At 41.6% G+C, this 26,763-nt stretch overlaps 1 protein-coding gene across 1 annotated transcript in view; it reads right to left on the bottom strand.

Moving 5' to 3' along the window:
* Positions 1 to 735: 735 nt before the first annotated feature.
* The window catches only part of fstl4 (follistatin-like 4), a 199,000-nt gene continuing 172,972 nt past the window's right edge, over positions 736 to 26,763 (bottom strand). Inside the window, exons 9-16 of the mRNA XM_070983222.1 lie at positions 25,444 to 25,605; positions 20,386 to 20,520; positions 18,931 to 18,957; positions 17,573 to 17,691; positions 15,384 to 15,533; positions 10,411 to 10,518; positions 4,804 to 4,913; positions 736 to 4,578 (exon numbers count right to left, since the gene is read on the bottom strand). Of these exons, the coding sequence (XP_070839323.1) occupies positions 3,876 to 4,578; positions 4,804 to 4,913; positions 10,411 to 10,518; positions 15,384 to 15,533; positions 17,573 to 17,691; positions 18,931 to 18,957; positions 20,386 to 20,520; positions 25,444 to 25,605 (1,514 nt within the window). The 3' untranslated portion in view covers positions 736 to 3,875. The remainder of the gene's footprint in view (positions 4,579 to 4,803; positions 4,914 to 10,410; positions 10,519 to 15,383; positions 15,534 to 17,572; positions 17,692 to 18,930; positions 18,958 to 20,385; positions 20,521 to 25,443; positions 25,606 to 26,763) is intronic.

Below are 26,763 nucleotides of genomic sequence, written 5' to 3'. Positions count from 1 at the left end.
TGACTCGGCGGCACAAATATCCAGTCATTTTCCAGATGCTAAAATTGTCACTGTCTGACCTTGTGAGCTATGACACTTTGAAGGCGCTGACGAGTGGTGGCTGTGTGATTTCAGAGCCCTTGTTTGAAGATTGTGATTGAACTCCATGACCTGTGGTGTGCAACACGGCGGACTCTGTGGAAGGGGGGATTCCAGATTATTATACATAATTATAAATATTATTAATTTCTGCCAATCGATCGCCCTAAATCCTGCACACTGGACCTTTAAGTGTCACCACAGCGACTAGTGATTATTTAAGATATAGTTCAGATTTAGATTTAGATTAAAAAAAAACAAAAAAACAGGGAAGAACAAATCCTCACATTCGTGAAAACTTGAACAGGAAAGATTTATTGATGAAGTGGTGAAAAGATTGAGTCAATGAAGTGATCAGCAGAGAATTAAACAGTAGCTACTTTGATAATTGAAAAATTGTTTTAGTTTTCAGTTTTCAGACAAAGATGTATAATATTCTCATTTTCCAGCTTCTTAAATGTGAGGATTTTCTGCTTTCGTCTTAAATGGCAGAGAATTTAATATTTGAGTTGAGAAATTAATCTTTTACTGTTTTGACATTTAAACACTGATTACCATAAGTCAAAGTAATCTACAGACTAATTGGTATTGACAACAATCATTAGTTTCAATGAGTGACTTAATAAGACACTGCAGAACGAGTGATTTTTACAATATATTTAATTCGATTTTTTCTTACAAAACAATTCCCTCATAAACCAGAACACACAAAATGCATAAAGAAAACTGTACAGTCAGTTTTTGTCATGTCTGAACGTGTTCTAAACATGAACAATGTTATCTACAACAGTGGTTTCTATCAATGTCTATCACACCAAGCGGTTCAGCTCTGCAGCCCCTTACTTCGAGGGTTAAAGGAGAGGTACGGAGATAGTCATGTGACACTGAAGGTAGATCCAAACAAAACAACATGAGCTAGCCAATAACGTACTTCTATCAGCAAGCGCAGGTGCAGTCTCTTTGTTCTTGCTCTCCTTGGCTCTAGTAGCGATGTCACACTGCTGAATCGACCTTAAGAGATAAGCTGACAGACGTGACAATGAGAGGGCAGAAAAGTGACTTTTTCACAAGCAACTGTAAACCGTATGTGACTGTGAGAGATCACTGAGAGGTCAATGATAATCATGGCGAAGGTCTGTTTTCATTACATGCATGTCTCGGATAGATTACTCATTTAGAGCCATCGGGGAGTGACTTTGGATGGGACGGTGACTTTAGGAAGCATCAGAGCCGGAATACTTTAACAGTAAGTTTTTTTTTTGTTTTTTTTTCCATCGACACAGTGAGAAAACTGGGCTACCAATTAGACAAATGTCCATCCAATAAACATAAATATAAGTCAGGTATTATATTTCTCTCCTCAGTGCAACAGTGGTCTAAGAAACATTATCATCATTAAGTCATTGCCTTTCAAAAGGTTCATCAAACAGGCTTTCATACCAGAATGGATTTTCATGGCAGATTAGCAGCAAATACCTAAATCACAAACAAGAACAACAAGTCTGCTTCACTCCTGTGTTTACTTTTTTCTTTTCTGACACAGCTTGGTTTCTACCCTACACATTGCATTGCATTGGGGAGTTACAGGCACAACTACGTATCAGGGGAAGATGATTAATATTTAATTTGGGCTGCTGTTTGTTTCTGGGGGAAAACAAAAGGGCCGATATATTCCAGTCACAAGACTTCAGCTGGATTTACAGTGGGACGCTTCTCTTATGGACTTTCTGTACACCCTAAAGTTGGACGTTGACATCTTGGCTGCCGGAGATAAACACGAGTTTAATCTGTTTGACGCGCCAAAAAAAGGTCAGCAACTGCAAAATCCTAAAGGCTGTGAGTATTTGTGCCGTGATTTCATCGTGGATGTGCCAGGGAGCTGTCAATCACACGTCAGCACAGGAACGTCTTTCCTCCTTCCACGCAGGGATCGAGCATTAGTGCTGCTGTTCAGTTGATTTAGCATGAAGTTAAGATTCATTCAACGTTTTGCTTCTAGCTGTTTTAATTCTAGAAACAGTTAGTGTTTCTCATCCAGGTGTTGTCAAGCAGCTTGTATAAATAAGAATTTAAATGTGTATTAAGGTTGATTTTCTTGGCTGCTACAGGAATCAGAATTTTAAAGAATAGCTTCTGATTTATTGTATGACGACAAAACATCTATGACAGCTGAATTTTAGAGGGCATTCATTTTTCAGCTTTAGCTTGAGGCTGGGAGGCACAGAGAGAGGTTATGCAGCATAAAGAGCTCCAAAACTGGAACCCATTTAAGCCCAGTGTAGGGAGTCGTCAGAGGGACGCACCTCAGCACTGCTGTCAAGAGGCAGGAATGTTTAAGAGACACTACGGTTCCAGTGAGTTCTGATAACATTATTACAAATGTAGAGAAGCAGCGGTGCTCTCTTGCTGCTAATGGATCATCATTAGGATGATTAGAGCAAATGGCAAAAGCAAATTACACAGAGGATGATGCAGTTCAACCACGGCGAGAAAATATCCGCTATTTTGATAGACGAAGAGTTGCTGGTGTTTATTGGGTTACTGCCTCGAGACAGATAGTGCCCGAAGTAGGTATACACATTTTTAATAATAAAGAAACATGTACAACTACTGTCGATTTAGTAGTGAGTATTCGTGGAAACAGAGATGTTTGACACACTTTGTATTGCTCATGTTCTTTTGAAACAGGCTGCTAAGTTTAGAGGTATTTTTTTTTCCTGCACAAACGCAACTGATAGCCAGAAAGTAATAAAAATATATTTCCTTTGTAATTACCACCTGGCAAGTACAGTCTACCTGCCTTGGAGTCTGAGCTTGATGCACGGCTCTCTGGGAGGATGTACAAATGCTCACAGCCAGTCAGATAGAGGAGTTGATGCCACTTCTGGCACGGCCTCAGCATGTGGGTCAGCGTAAACCGGAGTCATTACCCTGAGGGAAGCTGCTAAGTGGCATTTTCAGGCTCCACAGCACAGAGTTGTGCTGCAGGTACAGAATAAATGTGAGAGACAGTGGGGGACAGATTATACCATTGCAAGAGACCACAAGATGTACTGCTCATTTCTGGTTAGGCTCCCTCCACGAGCAAAGCATCCATTGTCGACGTCTAATGGACCAATCGGGCTCTTTGGATAGACAATGTAAATAGAGGGTATTACACATGTGCATAAAGCCAACCTCTGCCGGCATGAGGAGAATGAAAGCTCTCAGAGGGAGGATACAGGACAATACCATGACAAAGGCGAGTAAACAGATGGGCTGGTAGCGTTTAAAAGGACTCAGAACACACATACACTAAAGGCAGACAGGACAGACAGACAGTTTGTGGTGATTATATGCAGCACTGGTGAAAACGACAAACATTGTTGAAATAAACAAAATCGGAAAGCTTTTTACTCTAAAAAAAGTGAGCATTGTGCATAGTTCATAGTTCGTTAATAACCCCTCTTCAGGTACCTATTTGCTGTGATAACATGGAAGGAAGTGCAATAATGTACAATTCTGTATAGTTAAGTGCACATAGATCACTGTTGCACTGAACGGCATTGACACTTTCTCCCAATAGAAATATCACAACAGGGTTTCTTAATGTTTTCTCAATTACTCTATTTTTAAGTGTACTTTTGTTACAATGAACCCAGGCATGTATCCCTCTTGCTCAGTCCCAGGGTTGAGTCCACAACTTATGTTCACATAAATCTTTATTATAGGTTGGCCTGATCTTTCCTTTTTTCCATTCACGTCTCTCCCTCATCCTACGTCTCCTGCTTCATCATTTTTTTTCTTTTCTTTTTAATTCATACCTCGCCGACCCAGACAACTGTGTTCCCGCTCTTGATGTCTGACACCTCGCAGTGTGGCGTTCTCTGTTTGCCATTCAGGACAAAGAGGGACTCGGCCGACGGCGTCACCAGGTACTGTCCGAACAACCCGCTGGAGACCACCACTCTGTTGGGGCCTCCCCAGGGCCAGGCTTGGGGGGCCAGGGGCTCCTTGAGGCTCCGGAGAACCTCAGTACGGCCCGAGGACAGATCGGCAAATAGCAGGTCCGTGCCTGAGCCTGAGGTGGCCACCACCACGTGCTGGTTGGACTCCGTGAAGGAGGGCTGGAAAGCCAGATCAGAGACAGCTACGGGCTCATCCAGTTCCTGGTTCAGACCCAGCTCCCCCTGGAACGACACCGTCTGTACTCTCAGCTTTGAGCTCTGCGGGTCAGGCGTCACAACGTAGCGGCCGTCCGGTGACACGAAAGGCTGCCCTGTGATGTTTAGGTTCGGACCAATCACCGCGTCCGTCACGCTGTCAATGAGGAGCTGGGGCGGGGCTTGCAGGTGGCTCTTGCTTTTGCACTGGACAAAGTAGAAGCCGCTCAGGTGCGTGTAGGCCATGCTGTCTGGTACGCAGCTGTAGTTCTTCAGGCTGATGGTCTTGACGCGGTGGAAGGTCTCCAGGTCGATCTTGTGTACCGCAGGTTCATTTTTGAGGAAGACAAAGGCAAACCTAAATCGACAAAGTTCAAAAGAAAGGTTAATAGCCTTTCTAGATTTTGGGGCATTAGTGATTAACACACATCGAGATTCTCATTAGAATTCTCATTTGCTCTTTTCTCCTTTACTGCAGAAGGACGGCTGTGATGAGCGAACAATCAGGTCGCCTGTGTTTTAAGGTCAGAGGTGGCTGAGTGTGTGTGTGTGTGTGTGCGCTTGTGTGTGTACACTGCTTTACCTCACGTGAGTGATGATGAGGTTAGTTGGAGGGATGAAGAAGTCGTTGACCCTCTGGAAAGTTGTGCGGATGGCATGATGCACTTCTCCCACACTGGCTTGTGGAATCACCTGTAGACAAATGACGAAGGGCGACATGAATATTAAACACCAGGTGATGGACATTACAAGGACAGTGAAGTTCTGTTGGCAGCAGAGACTGTCAACAAATAGACTTGGACAAAAGAACAAAATCTGTCTGTTTTTGCAGATAAATCTGAAAATAGTTTTGTCTGTAACTGCACAACAGAATCCCACTTTAGCCTCACTGAAGCTGGATTTCTAAATTTAATATCAATATTTAAGAATTTTAAAAATGTGATGATATTGAGGCTTTAGGTTGATGATGGATGAATGTATCTTAAGGTGATTTTTGCCCTTTTATGTTGCGTTTAATGTGATGGAAGAACGACCTTGTGTGTCTCTGTAAATGAATAGTTTATTTTGGTGACTGTTGGAGCAGTGGAAAGATTTTGGTGAGTCGGTTTTGGTGAGTTTCACGATGAATAAAGAGAAAAACTTGTATTCTTCTGTTAATAAGGAAAACAGGTGTAACCTGGGGATTTCACTGAGCACTGACATGTTTTTGTTTCATCCTCCACGCAGGTTCAAACTGCCTGCCTGCTTGATTTTGCTAACTTGCTGATATTTGGCCATTTTTCCTTCATGTCTCCTACCACGGGTGAGTAGGCTTCATGCTTAAATGGTTTCTCTGTTTGTCTGTTTTAATGGTGTTTATTGTTGATGTACGATCAGCAGAATGCACAGGGTATATTATTTTGAAAGGTTAGCAGATTCTCTACACTGTTCTTGTGTCTGACTTCCTGTCTGGCTTGATTTGCTCTGTGCAGCTGTGTGAGTTTATTTTGTTTATTTATTAGACTAAAAACATAAGAGAGCTTATTATGAAACATAGCAAACTTATAGAACCGGAAAATTTTAACACATCGACCTGGAATATAAGAGCTAATATAAATCTAAACATAATAGACAGGATGAATAAGGACATGTTAAAACTAAGTTTGGACCAAAGATATTTGTTTCTTTCATCCTAAGGTCATCATTTGGAAGGTGATATATACTTATAAAAAAAGACCAAACTAATATTAACATCACAACAATAAATAAGACACCATTTCTGTACATTGTTAGAACCACTTTGAAGATTGACATTTAGTGTAGAATTAGACCAATTAGTGGGCCAGGCTGACATTTATCCCAGATGAATCGGTATCGGTGAATATGCCAATAAATTCCAAGAAAATGCAGTTCACAAATGTTAATTAAATGTTAGCTTACAAACAGTATCTCAGTTAAACAGTTTGTCTGGCAAAGAGTACCGAAATGTGTAACAACTGTTAAATTACAGGGATCGTTATCAAAATGTTTGTGTTAATGTAACAAAACGAAACAAAAAAAGGTCTCGTATCAATGTCAGCCTCATAAATCCGCCTCAGCCGGGCTACAGTTCAGCGTCCTGCTCATGAAGAATGAACTGTGACTGCGTTGCTAGTTAGACCTGTGGCTCTTTGGCTTCATCAGAATGCTGCTAGTTTCTGTAAATAAAATAAAGGCTAGTATATCTCAGGTCTTAACAGCCGGAGCTTGTCCAGGTGACGTGCCTATATATCCTTGAGTAGATAAACATCTACAGTTTATGGCTTGGGCTGATGAAACGTGGCCCCACCTCAGTTTGCTGATGGTTGTCTTAGACGCCCCTCATCTCTCATGTCATCCAGCCGCCACTGAATCAGCATGTTTGTAAAGTACAGGGGGGGCCGCATCAGGTCACAGTCAAGGACGGCTGAAGTGGTTTATGGGGCCTACACATGTGAGACTGTGCTTTTATTAAAGCAGCGAGTCAACTTCAGCTCTGTAATCCTTCTTCCACAGTGAAAACAACTTTATATTCTCAGAGAAACTTGGCTCATTGAAGCAGTTCTGGGTTTAGAAGCCAAGGCAAATGTTGCTAAAGAGCATAGAGGATGTTGTTTTAAAAGGAAAGAACTAAGCGTAGAATCTATTTTGATGTCTACGCCTGCCCCACTACAGCTGAACTGCTACCTGGTGCCCAGTGGGGGGCCAGACGCCACACTCCTTCCTTGGAACTATGAAATGCAAAGAAATAAAAATAGCTGTTTAAGTTGCAGAGTTGTGACTTTCGCTATGCTGCTGCAATGCTCCACAAAAAGACCTCTCTTTCTCGATCCTCCTCACCATCTCATCCATTTTTAACAAAGTAGATCTGCCGGTTTCTCACTGCTTGCGAGACATGAAAAGAATCCTCATTAAAAAAAAAGTCATTACAACAGTTGCAGAACACAATGACGGGAGTTAATGAGGTTCGATGTAGTACCGCTCATGTATTATTAGGCAGCTGTTGTGGTCTCCGGGGCTGCAGGTGCTCTCAACTTACTGCCACCAGGCTTCCCTTTGTCATCGCTCATCCTTGGATTTCATATCCACACACTCAGCAGCGAGGCCCAGTCGAGTTCTCTCGGCCTCGCTGGCTGCCCTAATACCTGAGGGGCAGCCGCTTCTGACAGAGTGCCTTTTACTTTTCAACAATATTCACTCTTCAGAAGCCTTGAGTAGCTTTTTTTTTTTTAAAACTTTCCCATTTAACTACAGTGCATCCAAATGAGATGGAAATTCTCATATGCTCCAGTGTATTTTTCTTATTTAGGGAATTCAGTGAATCTCACAAGACGCTTTAATATAACCCTTCATGTTACATGGTTACAGACATTGGGCTTTTTTTTTTACATATAATTACTCATCTTGTTGCTTCTGGGGCGCAATAAAGCACACTACGAATTCTCTGGAAAGTCAGTCAGAATTTAAAAACAAAATTGATTATATGCTAAATTTATAGACAGATGTTTGCTGATCCCGTCAAACAGTAAATTAATTTAATTTGTTTTGAGTCAGGTAACACTAAACAGAGATAAGACTGAGAAGTGAACAGACCAAAAAAAAACCTCAGAAACTGGAATAAACCAAATAGGAAATGAAAGAGCCGTTCAGATTAAAGTACCTTTTTATGGAGATGATTTTGCCAGCCTGAGTTGTAAAGCAGTACTATCATTTCAATGTCAAACAAAGTAATGTGCTTTACACTATATCACCTTTTTTTTTGTTTGACTTTTTTTTGTTGTTGTAAAGTTTAGCTCATATTGTCCACCCTTTGTGTGTGTGTGTGTGTGTGTGTGTGTGTGTGTGTGTGTGTGTGTGTGTGCACGCACAGACAGAAAAACAAAGTGCCTATGAGCTAAACATCTTCTTGGCACGTAGACTCAGACTGGACTGACAGTCTGAAAGGCCACGTCTCCCTCTGCCCAGCAGAGATTCCTCCATTTGTCTTCTCTAATGAATTGACAATCACACTCCCTCTGATGTTTACACAGAGATATTGAGCCATCCTAAAACTTGGCTGCTTAAAAACACCACACACACACGGAGCCGAAGGCGGAGCTACACACATTAACATGCACAAACACAGACGCGCACACACTCATACACATGTATGATCCGCTGAAGCGAAGCGGTGCCTCTGTGACAGGCTGCTGCTGAATAGGTCAATTACTTTCAGGCCAAATGATAATGACATTATCAGACCATTTATTTGTGGTGTGATCCACGTGGACTTCAATCCATTATGCAGCTTCCCCGCAATTGCATTTTTGAGTGATTCATGCTCTGCTCTCTAATTATTCATTACTCCTGAACGGCTGCAGAGAGTGTGGAAATGAATCACATGAAAAACACAGAAATGTGTTTTCTGCAGTTCAGGCAGCAGCCACGAAAAGAGAAGTGCTATGCAAAGCTGCTTTCTGTAGTCTGACTGTCTGAAATTATACGAGGAGAAAATTGTTTTGTCGGTGATGAAAAATGTTTTTCATGGAATTTTCTGCTTCATTTGAGACTTTAGGTTTATAAACAACTCCAACACAAACACCGTCAGTGTGCGCCAGAAACAAGTCCCCTGCTCGTCCACCTCCGCTCTATGAGGGGAAGGTGCAAAAGAACAGGAAATGTATATGTATGTGCACGCACACACACACACACACACACACACGCAGTCGACTTGGCCATGCAGATTGTAAACTAGCAGAAAACTGTTAAAACCCACACACAGGTGCTGGTCTTTCACTGCTTTTGTTGCCAAACCATAGTGGCACCTTTTGATCCAACTCAATCTACCATCACAGTTTCTTTTAGAAATGGAAACGCTACAACATCATGACCAAGCATTATTTATAGGACCACTTCACAAACGACTGAAGCGCCGTTAACAGCTCCACAACCACCGATCAACTACTAAAACTTATTTGAATCCGAGTGTTCAAGTGATGCAAGTGATTTTCTGAATAGAAAGTGAGTCATTCCACTCCAAAGATCCTCTGAAGAATCATAAATTTGAGAGTGTATCATCCCTCTGCAGTCCCCGTAATGAATCGACGCCGCACATCCCCACACAGAGAACACTGAACACAACACCTCACATGATTATAATGGGATGCTTCACTCCAATGGGACAAAGCAGAACAATAAACATGTTTGTGTCTATTACAGAGTTTACAATGGGATCCCTGGGTGGCTTTACTCGTGGCAGTGTCCTCTGCTGTTACACAGGAAAACACACGCGCACACACAAATACTGGCCCTATAAAAAACAGCATCACACCTCTCCCATAGGCACCAGCTCTGTTCCCTTTCTCCTCCTCGACCCTGCATCCTCCTCTCCCTTCCCTCGCCTCACCCAATCCCACGAGGTGGATTAAACACAACCACACCTGTGATCATTTCTCATTTGTGAAGCCTCCAACACCAGTGGTCCAAAGGGATGCTGGCACAGGCCGACAGCGGCGCAGCTGTGAATTGCTGTTTTGCTGGCTTGGTAAATGCTCTAAAACATACATAGATTTGATGTTGTCGTGCAAATACTCATCACATAAACAGGGACGCAGGTAAAGAACGGAGCTCAATTAGTTATGAGGTGCTGTTTTCCTCACTGGGTGAACTTTCTTCTTATATAGACTATTTTCTTCCAGGATGATAATTGCTCATCAGGGTTCACAAATACACACAGCAAAGTGCAGGGTGGTGTAGAAATGTGACAGTAATGAAGAAGCTATTTTGTACTTTTAAAGCTGCACTAGGCTGGAATTTATGCAAATCATCACCAGCCTGATTTAAAAAATAAAGGTGCAGTAGAGATGAACTTCATATATCTTAATTAACAGATTCATTAAATTCCAAAATGATTCTAGTGTCGGATATGACTAACACAACAGTCCAATATCCAGTTATTTCTGGCTGTAGCTGGCTAGTGTAACTTTGAGCTATTTGGCTTTGGCTGCAAAGAACAACAACAAAACTAAACTGCTGTTACCTGAAAGAGATTTTTAGCATAGGTTCTCTCTCGCTCTCGCACTCGCACGCGCGCGCACACACACACACACACACACACACACACACACACACACACACACACACACACACACACACACACACACACACACACACACACACACACACACACACACACACGCACTCACTCACTTACCTGAAGAGTTGGATGTGTTCTGTCCATATTCCCCCATGTAAGGACCCACACCTGGTCATGAGACTTGTCATAGAGCATCTTCACTGGAAAAGGATCTGTTGCTACTGCCTAGATCAGACAGAGAGAGAGAGGGGAAATGACTGAATGAATAGTTCTTGGACTAAATAGAGTTAAAGCTGTCCATGGTGCTGAAAAGTCAAACAAGTCCAGCTGATATATGTGTAAAAACAACAGAAATGTCCATTACTCACAGATATTATACTGAAAGGTAATTAAACTATTGAAGGCAAACTACAAAGATGGAAAAACATCAACAAATTAATATATGTAAGAAAGATTAATTATTTTGCTGATGAACTAAAGAAAAACTCTCCTTCATAGAGAGACATGTTATCAGGCATTAGTAGCTTATCACAGATACTACATATATTGACCAATAAATAATAAGTAATTGCAGCACAGAAATACCAAAGATATGTTTGAGGTGATAAGTTTGAGGAAGAAGTTTATTTTTCAATGGTAAAATGTCCCATTCTGAACATATTACAATCAATTCTACCATAACTAAATTTAAGGGATCATTATTATTGCTGACCTGTAGTATCACACAGTGTCAGTCAGGCTGTCCTCAATAATACCAGTGCTAACCGAGCACCGGGGCAAAGCAACTGGGAGACCACGGTGTGAGTCCTGGCTCCCCTTAGCAAGCCTCCTAATGCTTTACTAGCATACCACAAATATTAAAGAGAGGTCAACGTCAGATATCTTGAAAACAGGATGATCTAGGGCAAAAGCTAAAGCTCTCAAACATTAGCTGGGGCTAATGGATGAGAGCAAAAACTGGAATTTGCTGAGTGCAAATAACTGTATGGACGTGTAAGAGACCACCAGTTTCAAAAAAATCGATTTATGAACGCTGTTGACACAAAAATGGTGCCAGCGTCCCATTCCACTAATGATTTACTCTTGCATGCGCACCCCTGGGTTGCAAGTACAGTGCTTGTTTTAATTAGTCAAATGTGTCTAAACTAATGCGAGAGCAAATTATCTCAAGTTGCAAGCTGCAGCTTACAAATTTGCTGAAATGGGCCCCAGAAAACCACCCAACAATCATTTACCCAAAAATGGAACATTCTCAAGAGCAGGCTGTTATCACATCCTGTACTAAGGAGGTGTAAGTGTTTGGAAGAGAAGGAGAGAGGGTACAGCATGTGCAGGTTTACATTGTTACTGCTGGAGAGGCTTCAGTGAGATCAGGTAAACGAATAGAGAATAACTTGCAGAGACAGTGAAAGAGAGGAAGGAAAGGAGAGAACGGACAGAAAAAGCAGAGAGATGTGGGGGTGGGGTGTACTCAGCCTCAGGTCTGCTGCAATGTCAACAACAAAGAATAACACAATCCATTACCCTGCTTCTGGCTGGGTGGACAGGGAGCTGCTGACACCCTCACCACTGGAGCGAGACCACAAGCTCTGTGTTCAGTAATGGGAGGTCCAGCCCTCTGCTCTGCACCGGTCAGCCAAGTGCCAGCTCAGCATGTGTGTATGTACATGTGAATTTGCCTTCGCGTCCGTTTAGCTTCTCACATAATGGGAGCAGAGGTGAAGCTGAGGTCAGGCCACAGCGCAGCAGACTGGGAGGAAATGGACTGGATTTTATGTCCACCTCTACAACTCCAACATTCAGCCCTGATTCTAAAAACGTTGGGACGCTGTGTGAAACATGAATAAAACAGAATGTGATAACTTACTAATCCTTTTTGATATATATATATACACAACTGAAGACAGTACAAAGGCAATGTGTTTTATATTTTACCTCGTTAACTTCACTGATTTTTGTAAACATGAGCTTATTCTGAATTTGATGCAGCAACACGTTAAACAGGTTCAGCGTCATGGTTGGGTATGAAAGGGGCCTCCTGGAAGGTTCAAAAGCTGGAATTGAAGAGCTGTTTGAACAAATGAATGTTGCCGTGATACAAGATTCATAAAAGATTTGACTTTTGCGGTTTCAGGAATGTTTGTCGTACGAAGGTTGCAGCTGTTTGTGTTTTAGCCAATGCTGATCGTCAGTGGAAGATTATATCAGCTGTGGATAACTGATAATGTAACTGAGAAGTGCAAATAAATACTATGGCATACTTTCAAAGCATCCAATTGGTCAAAATGTAAACAAAAATAAAACAAATTACAGTTTCTGTTGACATCCTCTAAAGCGTTAGGGAAGCTGTAGATACGAAAGTACAAAGACAAAAAAACAATAATAAAAGGCATTTCAGATTACCAATTTCATCCTTCAGAAAACCTGAACATCTGTTTACTTCAAAGAACACCTTGAAAAGCAAGAAGATGTTCATCTGAGCTCAGAGAAAAGAAAAAGCATAACAGAAACCTAGACGACAACGACGTGCCACCTCCCACACATTCACGGCAACACAAAAGGAACCACCATAGTACATTAAAGTGACTACATAACCAGAGGTCTTTACCATCTGGCTTTCTTTTTAATTAGTCGATGTGCCGTTTGTTTTCATGCCCTGTGGGAGGTTAGCTGGCACAGGTCTGACACATCAGAGTCAAGGTTAGATCCCTTTGTTCAAAGAGATAACAAAGGTGCAATTTCCCTGCATGCATCAGCATGAAAAACCATGAAAGCCTCTATTAGTGCGCACCTAATGTCTGCTGGAAGTCATGGCTGAAGAATAAGGATTTTTTAAAGACAACTTTTTACCCAACATAGCAAGCTGTGCTCCTCTAGGATCTCAATTTGATTTAACCTTTTGTAAACATCTCACTTTCTCTAGATGGAGCTACTGTTTAGGAGACATCTATTACGTTGTAGTCCAAACTTTTCCCTTGATGGAAACATTCCCAACAGCGACCATCACAGGATAACACTCTCCTTTGTTACAGTCTGTTACTGTTAAGTTGGCAGCCTCGTCTAAATACGCTCCGTCTTCCTGATCACTGTGATAAAATCAGCATTCTGACTTTACCATTAAAAGAAAATGAATGCTATTTGTTTTGTTCGTGTTCCTTCTTCCTCTGGGTAAAGTGCATTCATTGTAGTCTGCCCAAAAAAAACAAAAAAAACAAAAAAAAGCTTTGAGATAAACGGAGAAAGAGGCGAAAAGAAAAAAGGGTGGATGCATTAACCTCCTGCACCCAAAGGTCAGACAGGGTCCCTGTAAGGGGGGAGGGGGTCAGGAGGGGGATGGAGAGATGAAGGGAAGGGAAGCAGTTTTACAGCGTGATGGGCCGCAAGACAACAAAGGTCACGACCTGAAATTTATGCTTTGTTAGAAGATCGTCTCTGTTTCTCCTTTCATCACTTCATACTCTTTCTTTTCTTATGATTCTATACTTTTTATGGATGCACGTAAGAACAATGAGAGTCAGATGAGTTTTGTTGCTGCTAAAAGTGAAGTGGTGAGTCATTTCACTGGTGTTCAGACAGCAAGTGTGCGTAAACATCTAACCTTTAGTTGCCTGTTCCTTTACGCTGATAACAAGGTCAGGTTACAGCGTTCCAATGACATTTCTGCACTGCTACCTTCTCATTTAACCGTCTGTCTCATTCTCTCTGCTCAGACTTTCACTTATCTCCCTCCTCCTCCTCCTCCTCCTTGAGTTAGGCCTATTTCCTCTCATGCTGTACCTCAGTATAAATGATGTTGACCCTGGGAAGAACCCCTGAGGGATTCAGTCTCTAAACAGCCGTTACAGGCAAGATGAATAGCGAGGCAGCCAGCACCCACCTGGGCACCATATTGTTTCGAATGCTTGAGGTGCACTTGATTTATTTTACCTTGCATGTGGTCTTCTTACATCTGTGGCAGCATCGAATCATCGTGTTGGTGAGGCTGTTTGACACGCGGCCAAACAGGCTGCATGTACATAGTTTCTTAAAGTAAAGCTGCACTAGGAGAGATTTTTATAGAAAATATATCAGTTTTATCATCCTGAAGTACGTGGAGCTGCAACAGATGAAAGCATTTCATCCTTCCCTCCGTATTACAGGACAGCTCTACTGGAAAATATGTGATATCAGACTGTTGTAGATGGTTTTTCTGAGGCTGTTTGGATGCTTACTACAGAAAAAATAACTTGTAGATAGACAAGTAGATTTATGCATCACTGTTTCAGTATACAAGTAACTGCAATACTACAGTATAGTAGTAACAGAAAAAGATTTTTGGAAGTGATCAGCTCGAGAGAAGACAGATCAGTCTGTTGCATGGTGGAACCACAGAAACAGTCGTGGTTGTACAGCAGTGTTACAGAGCGGAGCCTGCTTTATCCCTCGCAGACAGAGAGCACTTTAACCATCAAGTTTATGAATTACCTTTCATGAGTGACAGCTGATATGACCTGCCGCCGGCGATGTTTGTCATTTTAACTGGTGAAAGTGACGGTCAGCTAAAATGAAAAGCTGCAACACCTCTGCTCACTAACGATGATTTGCGTCAGAATTTACTGATTTTGTCCATTTTGCCAACCTGCCTCTGAACTTACAAAGAAATGTTCATGTTCACACACTCATTTTCACTTGTATATGCAGCACGATGCTTGTGTTGTGGAGGCCGGATGTCTTAAAAGAGAACAGCAGTATCAGACAAACGTGGACCGAACGCAGGATGGATTTTGATCAGCTTTACTTTGAGCGGATAAGAATCCACAAAATTTTGTCCCGATTGGCCGTAATGCTGATCTGAAGGAACCTATGAGGACATCTCTAAAAATAGACTCTACAGCAGTAATTGTCCACTATGTCCAGAGAAACCTGGACTTAATCATCTCTTTCTTGAGTTTACTTTTCTCCTTTGACATAATTCTGAGTGCTGAACTTTACACTTAACTTTGTAGTTTTCCACTGAACGTCAGTCATTAAGCCAGTGATAAATAATTTCTGAGATGTTCTGAGACTACAGTCTAGTGTGTTGCAACAGGCTTGATACCTGCTCCACCCACCTGCACCACCTTCTGCGCCTGAATATCGACAACCAGCAGTCGGCTCAGGAGGGGCTGGGTCACGTAGATGTACTTTTCCCTGATGTTGACTGCGGAGGACCACACGCAGTGCTGAGGTGACACCCCCTCACCTTTAGGGCACATCTCCTCCTGGGAAGAACCAACAGAGAACAGAGAGGATGATGGGAGGAGGCGACTGGCAGGCTTTCCTGCCGTGTCAGAGATGGAGTCTGTATATCTCCCTAACCAATGATTACGGCTTAGAGCGATAATTCCAAATTTTGGGTGATCTACTGTCACTGGAGTCATACTGTGACGATATCACAACATGGCATCAATTTGCACAATTCTGGTCAAATTAATTATTCAAAACAAACTGTGATTAAAGCAATCAAAGGGCGGTTTTCAGAGGAGGGGGTTGTGGTTTACCATCTTTATGCCCTGTTTGGTGTATTAATAACTAGTAAATCACTGATCATTGCGATGAAGAGCAAACTGATCATTTATCCATTTCTTTTTCTACTAATTCATCTTTTAACTATTTATTTGCAATTAACAATGAATTCTTTCGTACAGAACATGTTATAAAGTAATGAAAAATGCTAAGTTTAAAGAATCTAAGGTGATGTGTTTGAAATGCTTGTTTTGTCAAAACAGCCAGAAAGCCAAAGATGAAGGACAGAAAACCCTAATCCCCTCTCTTTTAAGGGGCGAAAGCCAGCAAATGAGTCATATTTTAGGTGATAAATGACAATAAAAAGCAATTAACATGTCAAACTTTTCCTTTTCTGTCTAATTTAATCATTAAATGCTGCACTTGTTGTAATTCATTTTGGAAAAAATATTCAAAGCAAGGCAAAGCAGGTTCATATGTATGGCCCCTATCAACAATAAAGGGCTTTATGTGATATAAAAGAAACACAAACACAAAAATAAGATAAACAGAACAAGACTAGAGAATAAAAATGACAGCACAGGAAAGTTTGAAGCCTTGATGGAAAAAAGGACTTTGCTGTTAGTACAATAATATTGATTTCAACCACGTAGCAAATGTGCATCCTGATGTCTTTAGCTCTGCGTGCTTTATTCCATTAATGCTTGAATTATTGTTGCTGTTAATAAAAGTCTATATTGTAGCTGTTTACCTGTTTCCACTCTGTAGTTAGAAGTCAGCTTTTGCATCAGTTTGAAGCAAACACCAACAAACTCATACACCAGAACCGCCTCCACAGGCCCTGCAGCCTGCTGTTTTTGCTGACAGGACATTTACACACACACTCCCTCACACACTCGATGTATACTGTATGTTACCACTACACACTCAAAGGTTGTGTTTCAAGAGTTTCCACCTCCGCTCCACCTCTCCAAAGTGAAGAAACTGCTGTTTACAGCAGGAACTAGCCAACACATGGCTTATTGAGTTTGTATTGATCTCTAATACAATTACAGGGTCGTGTAAAACCCAAATCCCTCAGAGGAACAAGCAACTTCTACCATCTAAAGCCCATTGCTCTGGGAGAGGGATGTTATCCAGTGGATTAAAAGCCTGAGGGTAGCAGTGCATAGACTCTGTAGTCTACTGGTGCGAGCTGTTGACTAATGGACACAAGTAATCCCATTACATTTAGTGAGGCGAGGTGCCCACTGAGAGCAGGGAGGAGGAGAAAGGGAAGAATGTTCTTAATTTCGGTGGCAGCGTACCTCACACTGAGACTCTACTGAATAACTCTAGCATAGAAATGGATGGATGGATGGATGGATGGATGGATGGATGGATGGATGGATGGATGGATGGATGGATGGAGGAGATTGAGAAGACTGAATTATTCTGCGTTTCCGTTGCTTCCTGTTGAAGAACACAACACCTCACTGTGCCTTATGGTACAACAACCTAATTAAGTTGCAAGATGCTCTTAGCTGAGCATCTGATGTGTCTTGATTGTGTGAGTGGCTTTCTTAATGTAAAAATGAACACTCAGTGACATCTCTCTGCCTTGCACATAATTTGATTTTGAAGGCATCAGCTCAGCAGCGACAAACACCGCCATCCTGAAATCAATTTAATGAAACATGGAGAAAACTACTCATTATCTGATATGGCTATTTTAATCTACTTTAATCTTATTTAATCTATTGCACCATTAAATCCTGTTAGGAAAAGAAAAAAAAAAGACATAATATGCACTTACATAGGTAGCAACAATCCTGTCTGTGCGCTTCATGTGTCTGCGGATCTCACATTCACTGGGCTGCAGAACAGTGATGCCTTCATCGGAAAACACATAGAACATATTCCCCACACTCAACCCTGGAGGAGAAGACAGGACGACAGAAAATGTTGACAAATGTGCTTTAAAGAAAGAGCAACAAACACAAATTAAAAACAGCAGAAAATCCTGCCCCCATCTTATCTGACATTTGTGATGGACATTTCAATTTCCCTGCTGGAGGAGACACAGCAAGACTCCTGTTAGCATGCTATCGCGTTAGTGGGGATGGGCAGTGTGTGGCTGCCAGCCATTTTGACAATGCCTACAAAGGCCCTGTCAGCAACATGTCAACAACATACTGTAGCAAGAGGCATCAAATTAAAGGCACTGTCTCTAAGAGGAAACATTTCACATATTGTCTGCTCTGCGTAAACAGCAGCTGATGAGTTAGCAAGGATCTGATGCTAAGGCATATGGAAGAACAAGCTATTACCGCTGACAGGAATACAGTAAATGAGCGGACACCGTCAGCTTAGCACATATGCACACTTGCGGCAAGCATTAACATTTAGAAGATGCATGCATAGACAAAAACCATGATGATGGTTGATTTGTCAGGATATGAATACATCAGTTTTGCACTACAACAAAACAAAGAGCGCCCGTCAACAGTCTAAAACACAAAAAATATACAGCAAAACACTGACTAATGACACAAAAACAGCTCTAGCTCACATATAATACACACACACACACACACACACACACACACACACACACACACACACACACACACACAGTGTTAATGATCCAAAATCAGCTATGCGGCTGATAAACACACACGTTTACTAAAGCACACCGGCTTCTTTTGGTTCTGTGGTAAACCTGATGTGGTGATGATGTATATAAAACAGATTGTATTTGTATTGTACTCTAAACCGCAGTGGGTTTTCCAGTGCACTAGTAAAACTGTACTTGTGGCCACGCTGATGTGGTTAAAATATATGTAGTATAGAGACTGGATAGATTTGTATACAGCTGAAAACCACAAAGCCGTTTCTCCTGCAGCCCCCTCACTGGGTCTGTGGTATTATTTGCAAAATGAATAAAATCCCTGCTTGTGTGTAAATGTTTCCTCCCCAGGTGATCCGAAAAACAGATTACAAAGCACACCAGCGAAGGGATGAAACACCTTGGACACGCAAGGAAGAGAGCGAGTTTTGCTGGGGAGAAAACAACTTCGTGATTCTCGTGGACAGCGTGGCAAGCATCACCTGTCTGCCATACGTCCTTATTCACGAGAACACAAAGGCGCTCTGAGAAGTGAAATGCATTACCTTCTTCTCTCCACAGAATGTTTGCAACTGCACAGTCAGCCGCCGAGCAACAGAAAGGGAAAGGGGGGAAGAAAGAGATTAAAAACATTAAATCACTTTAAGAAAAAAGAGACAGATCCTCCAGGAAACAGTGGAGGTGATTTCTCTTGCGGCATGCAAAGACAAAACATATTTGAGAGCTCCAAAAGCGCCCTCACTGGTGTTGACACTGCCATATTTCCTCCTAAATCAAGGGATCGCTCCTGTCCTAAGAGGACCTAATTTCACTCGGCTCGATGGGATGTTTGTAGGTTTAGATGGTGAACTGGTCAACATGGTGGAATCTGATGACATGCCAAATATCAAAGTAACATAAAATATGTAATAATATGTAGTATGTATGTAATAATAAACAATCAAATTATAATTTGTTAAACGCTGTATTTCAGTGAGATCGTTACAGTAAACTGAACGCTCTTGCACGGTCCACAGTCAGAATCGACAATAGAGCGACTCCTCCATTGATCCTTTTGAAATATCCTGTCAAGTTTTTTTTTTTTCAGACCACACAAGGGGTACAAAAAGTGTTTCTTTCAGATGTTCTTCAGCACTTGTGTCTAACCTTTTGCCCTTTCCTCGTTCGCTATTGGATAAATCTTCATGAAAGTGATATTCACAATTTTTATTTGTGCCTGACATGACCTGTTTCATGGTCCGTCGAGTTTTATGCAACATGGATAAAAAATGTTTTTGTGATTTGAGATGCACACGGAGTCAGATTGGGCTCTGGGAACATAGCAGACTACTGATAGTGGAATGTTTAAAGGTTGGCTGAAATGAAATTTTATTCACTTCATCACGTTTAGAGCTGTATGTGAAGAGCTCTGTGGGTCAGTGTCATGAAATCTGCCTCTGACGCTGCATCTGTTGTCCCCCACAATAAAAAATAGGATAAAATGAGCAGTTGTGCTGCGTGACATTCATTTTTGTCCCAGCCTCCATCTGATGAGTTGGGACATCACAGAGCTGATGTTGTCGAGTCTGATTTCAGGCTGACAGTAGAAGCTGCTTCACTTCACTGTTAGTCTCATATCAACAACTGTCTGAAGCTGTTTACTTTTCCTTTCAGCCATCTGAGGGCATCAGGGATCATCTGACAGTCATTTGAAATTAAGCGTTTTTCGTGCTTATTAGCTCGAGTGTTTACTGCAATGATAGTGCAGGAGAGACATGACACATTTGTAAAGGCTTGTCAACACAAGACGCGTTTCAGCTTAGACACTATTCAGAGTTATGCATAACTGGCAGCCATGGCATTGAGATCTAAACCAGCACACAAATCATATAAACCCTCTTCCTGTAAAACAAAGTGAGGCCTTACTTCTTTCTGGCATCATGTTCGACAGAGATAAGGTTTAAATTTTTCTGTGAGTTTACCTTCTACAGGGAAAGGTCAAACTTGACTGTGCGACTTACGAGTCTTCTTGGCCGAGTCTTCAACAAAGAGCGAGGAGATGTCCTCGTCCACTCCCACCTCGTTCTTGGCGATGCAGGTGTAGGCTCCGGTGTCCTCGTACCGGACGCTGCCAATAAAGAGCTCACTACCGTTTGCTACAGGAAGAAGGGGAACAAAGCCAAAAGAAACAAGTGTTACTGTGACAGTTTGTTGCTGCTGCATTACTTATATCACATTATACATTTCTGTTTGCTCAGAGCTGTTCAACCCCAAGCCTGAATGTGTGACAGACACTATAGACACGAAGCCATTCATATATCCATACGCTTGCTGTGACTTGATACTTTGATACAACTCTGCATTGTCTCTACTTCAATAACCTCTTTGTCATTCAGTACATGAGTGAAGTGTTGTCTACTTTCACACTTGGCACCCCTCCCTCGTCCCACATACTGTACAATGCTGCACTGTTTACATCAAGATGCAGCGGTGTTGTTAGATGCAGGTGACAGGTGAAGCCGGCCATGTTAAGTCACAGAGGTCATTATCAGAGGCAGACTCTCTGATGTTTGCTGTAGCATCAAGCTCTGTGATGTACAGCTGCACTCTGATGCTTCCTGTACTATACGAAGCGCTACACTGAACATAACACCACGCACTTTACAGCTCTGGGGGAGTGACTGATGTGCATGTGTCACAGTGGTGCTCTTACAGGCCGTGTTGTACAGGAACATAAAAGAAAGTTTCAGGTTTCATCCCTTTCTCTACGTCTCTTGGAAGCATCTATAACATCTAACATCCAGCTCTCTCAGTCTCTCCACTCGGATTCTTCTATTCTTCTCACATCTACTTTCTACCTGTTCAAACTTAAAAAGCTAGCACAGTGTTAGTTATACCAAACACCAATAAAGCACACACTTGCTATCTTTACCTTGCATTTCATGCTTACTGGGTTGTAAAATAACAAGACATTACAGAAGTTGATGCAAAGCTTTTCACATTAGTGTAATGTCTCTTGGATTCTGATAATAATTCCCTTTTATCAGGGTAAAAGTGTGTAATGCTTTGAAGTGCAAACTGCCTTGAAGCAGGCCTTCACAGAATGAGACACCGCTCTAATTGCTTCTAATTAATAATTATGTTCTGATCAATTCTCACTGAAAACCACTGAATCAACCACTCATTACATTGTGTCATTTATATCCTTACTTTGCAAGCTTGTAGTGGTTTGTGGTGAAACGGTTTTGTCCAAAATTATGATTTCTCATCTTCTTTACTACTGCAAGATGGGATACGTGCCCGGGGCACTGGAGTCAGTGGGGGGGGCCCCTGGCCTTAAAGGTACAGTGTGTAAGAATCGGCCACTTATTGAAGGTTGCTTCTAATAATAGGGGGCAGCATATTACGAAAGTAAGCACTAACTCTGGAACCAGAGCTTTACTATTGCTATATAGCAGTTCTGGCTGGGGCTAGCTGATTAGCACGCTCACTTCAGTAGGTATCTCTGCAACACATTACAGACATCTTTGACAATACATCCGAACTGTTGCTTCACATATTGTTGATAAATTAGTTCATTTTTTTTAAATGTTTTAAACTAAAGTTCTGGCCTTATCTTACACATTGCACCTTTAAGGCACCTATAATTGATATTCTTATGTAAACAGTGGATCACATGACAGCTCGCACAGCTTGGTCATTGTGTTTTTGGACAGAGCAGGGATCTGTTTACAGAAAAAAGCTCTAAAAACACACTGTGCACCACCTGCACCCAATGGCAGACACATAAATTTAGCATCTAAGTGGTTAACAAAGTGCAACATTTAGCAGCTAAATAGCCTGAGGAGTCAGTGAATATTGGACTTGTATTCATCAGGTGGCCAGGCCACATCTCCAAATCAATGCAAAAGAAATAGACTACTGTTTGCTAACACATTCGCACACATCAGCTTATGAGGTGACAATCTGACAGTGCTTGCTTACACTGCTGCAATGTGGGAAAAAAATCTGTTTTTGCAGGTTGAAGGAGTTGTTTTAAGTTGGCAGAAACTTTATCCAATTGAATCACTCGCTGAGCGGAAATGAAGCAACGCTGAGTCAAGTGTCAACCACCACTTCAGCATTAAAGAGCATCCTCCTCGCAGGTCGGCAAAGTGTTAAGTTAAAAGAGAAAAAGCAGCTTAGGTACAGGTAGACGGGATCAGAGAGATTTGACTCTGCTGTCTACATTATCTGATGTTCCTGTTTGCAAAATAATCAACAAATTTACAATATCGTACATGATGTGTGTAAAGACTGTCCTGTTGTGTGTGTGTGATTTGTGTGATTTGTCTCTGTGGCCTTCTAAACCAGTCAAAGGCATTTAGCTCACAGTTTTCACTCCTCAGCCACAAATGCAACTTGGAGCCGTTCATTATCCTTGATTAACAAGGGATGTGATTAAAGTGACGATGAGCTTATTACTAACTGGTCTGGGGGGAAATGTGTCTGCGGTCACACTTGATATTAAGGTACACATATTCGCCATGAACCAGTTGCTTATTAGCATGCATATTAGTAGCATATTGGCTCTTTAGCAGTTATTAGAAAGCACTTATTAATGCCTTATTCTGGGGGTTAGTGTTATTAAGGGGTTAGGATTATTGGGTTATTGAGGGAAAATTTAGTGAATGGCCTTGTAGAATATGGGCATGCAGAATAAGACATTATGTGCTTCATAATGGCACAAACACATATACATTATCTTCATTTAACAAGGGAAGGCTGTCGAGAGCAAGTTGTCCTGACAACAACAGATAAAATACAACAAGAGTTACAATACGTATAAAACGACGGATGCAGAAAATGAGCTTTCAGCTGTATCTGGTACAATGAATGTATTGTGAAATTAAATTGAAGTTTTACAACAAACAGCCAAAGACCAACAGATAACATCACTGCCAATAAAACACTTTCACACTGCTCTGTGTCTATCGACAGAGATTTAAATTGATTCAAAGGGATCAGCTTGTCCAGTTTCAAGAGTTTCTGCAGGTTGTTCCATTTGTTTGGTGCACAGTACGTTAGAGCCAGTCTCAGCTCTGACATGGAGCTCCTTGAGGACCAAATAGTCTTGGGACCAAGTGCAGTGTGAACTTGAGTTATAGTTGAGAAGACAGGAGAGATACTCAGGCAGTTTGCCAAGGCTTTCTAGATAAGCAGAAGGCAGTGCCGCTCTCTTCTTACTGCTTCTGACTGCCCAACTTTCTCACAGTAAACATCGATGCCTTCTAAAACCCCAGTTATGAACCCAAGTGCTGAATGACCGACTGCATCCAGGGTTTAAGAGTGGAGGCAGAAGAATGCATATAAAGTACATCACCGCAGTCCATAAAGGGTGAAAAGGTTGACTGGACAATTTGCTTTTGACTAATACAAGTCTTATTTCTTATTTTAAAAAAGCCGGTTTTCCTTTTCAGGACTTAGTGAGTTAATTAATATGTTTTTTAAAGCGTAGCTTGTCATCCAGCCAGAAACCAAGGTATTTGTAATATGATACTTTCTCTATTGGAGTCCCATTAAGAGCAGTAATATTCATTTCAGTGGGACTGGGTGCAACAGTAATTTAATATCAATTAAGGTTTGCTGTACCGCAAAAAAAATCAAACTGCAAATTTAGAACCGCCTGGACAACAGGGGGCGCTGTTGTAGATAGAATGATGTCATCTGCGGAGAGATGAATTTTACTGTTCCTAACTTTTTTACCTGATTTATAAAAAATGTGAGTCCTAGACTAGAACCCTGAGGAACATCTTTGTTAACACTCATAAAATCAGCCACAGCAGCTTGAGCTTTATATTCAAACAATATGCTACTAATATGCATGCTAATAAGCAACTAGCTTGTGATGAATATGTGTACCTTAATATAAAGTGTTATCATGTCTTTTTCCCACAATGCATCTTGGTCAGAAGGAGCATGATCTATTGTCACACGTCAAGGTGACCCTGTAGCTGAGTTAAGAGGTTTGCTCTACAACCATTTGAACAACAGGGATTGCCAGGCAAAGACCTCCAACAGGCCGAGTGGCTTCAGCACCGCAGACAGCTCCACTACATGCTTCCATTCACTGAGCAGCACAAAGCAGTTTCTCTCTTTATTGTTCAGCTGTGGCTTACAATCAATACTCCACACTATCAGCTATCAGTGTGTGGTTCGCATTTTAAAAAAGGCAAATCTGAGGACACAGCCAACACTTTTACGGTATCTTTATTACAATCCTGACATTATATGTGGTTTGTGGAAATGAAATAGCAAATCACGCCTCCTCTGCGTGTCCTTTGATCTTTTTTGAAGCACGGCTGGATAAAAATGGTAATTTGCACTACTTAATCTACTTTTTCACTCTATCCTCTTCACTTTCCTAAATGTTTTTAATGAAAAAAGCACAAATTATCTCTGTAAGTAGGACTCCTGCCCCTTGCCATTGCCCACATTAGTTGCCAAATCTGAAAACGTAGCCACTGCAGTGTTTATGTATTGGTGAACCTTGCAGAACCTCCCATGTTTGAGTGTCTGAGGGTTGATAACAGGCTATTACCACAGGTAATGACCCACACACAGCCAATAAACTCTCCCTTAATGAGAACTAGGCCATAAAAAGAAAAGTCGTTCTCCATTCTACTCTCCCTCTCTGTGATACTGAGTGTGTCTTAAAAAGCACCTTTCTAGCCTGGATAAGTAGCCGCCATCTCCCGACACACAGTATATATCTTTTATCTTCTCTCTCTTAGTCTTCCTTTTCATTCGCTTCTAAAGAAAAAGTGTGTTTATTCTGTCAGAGAAGCAAAATGAGTACAGTCTTGGTTTTAGACTGTTTTCAATAGAAAGGAGTTCGTTTGAGAGAACATCAGCTTGATTTTCAAGCTCTGTTCTCAAAGTCTGCACGCATTGTTTCGGTTTAATAAGATTTCTGCAGTGTTGGCTTACTGCAGTGCTGTTGGTTAGAACACTGCAATTCAGAAACACTGCACCAACGAGATGTGACAAACAGTATCTGCTAATGTATTATATGCTGACAGCACTTCAACTGTCCTCACCTATGAGAGAGAGCTGTTTGGAGGATCTGGGCTGCAGGTCCATGCCGTTCTTCAGCCAGAGGAGTTTGGGATTTGGGATGCCGTCGGCGTGGCAGTGGAGGCTGGCAGATACGCCGGGCTCCTGGGCCTGCGTCTCCGGATAGACCAGGATCACTGGAGGGACTGGACGCGCCAACACAAACAAAACCAAAGACACAAACAGGGAGAGCAGCAAGTGAAAACATAATTACACACTGTTTCATGGTAGACCGGAACTCCTGGGGGAATATAGCACAAACACCCACACACGCAGTGGGCAGAGAGGAATTTGTCTCACCCCGCATGGAATATATTCACACATAACAAGAATCCAAGAGCTCTGGGCCTGTTTTATTACAGCTCGAGTCCTCCATGAAATAGATGCTGGATGTATCTACCACTTACCACCTCCTCCGGGGAGAAGACCGCAAATGAATGTGGAGGAATCGAGGAGGGGAAATGAAAAATGAGGTAATAGTTTATACGAACAGGTAAGATGTCGTTTTCTGGTTGTGATGCTGGGCGCCATCTCCACCTCGCTGTCAAATCCTCACCTCTTCCATTCAGCTTACAACACTTGGCCCTTAACCCTAATGCATTATTAATATGGCATCTGTTGCTTGCTGCTTCCTTATCTGTGTTTTATTGTTTCTTTCCTGAAGCTATTTCACCCGATTGTTGTGAATTTTATAATGTATTTTTAATTACTATAAGCAACGGAATGTAACTCAAGTACTGTACTTAAATACAATTTTGAGGTGCTTGTACTTTACTCGAGTATTTCCTTTTCATCCTAACTGATACTGCTACTCTACATTACTTCTTATCCCAGTACAGCTTTGGTTATGGGTTACTTTTCAGATCAAGATTTGACATTAAAAATATGAAAAGCGTATACAATATAAATTTAAAATTAATTTATTTTAAAGAGTAAACCAGTGGTTTCTAACCTGTTTGACCTGTGACCTGGTGGCCGGTGAGGCCCCTCGTCATGTTTCAGATGTCTGTGAGTTAGCAGTTCCACCAAAGACACGTTTCTCAGATGGTTTCATGACTTTTAAAACTTCAGACTTTTACCTCAGAAGGATTTAGATTGTAGGACTTTTACTTCAAGTAGAGTATTTTTACATTGAGGTATTTGTACTGTCTACTTCTTAATACCTTCATACACACACATCAACAAATTAAATACTAGTTTCCTACACAAACAAATACAGTTTCCCCACACAAGTACTTCTACTCGCACCTCATCCTCAGCCTCTGTAGTCTCTGTAATCTGTGTCTCTATCTCACATCATTTGT

Source organism: Chaetodon trifascialis, chromosome 16 (genome assembly GCF_039877785.1).
Source record: "Chaetodon trifascialis isolate fChaTrf1 chromosome 16, fChaTrf1.hap1, whole genome shotgun sequence".
In the NCBI taxonomy this organism is placed as follows: Eukaryota; Metazoa; Chordata; class Actinopteri; order Chaetodontiformes; family Chaetodontidae; genus Chaetodon; species Chaetodon trifascialis.
The sequence above is the reverse complement of the archived record's forward strand: the minus strand, read 5'-3'. Positions and strand labels throughout refer to the sequence as shown.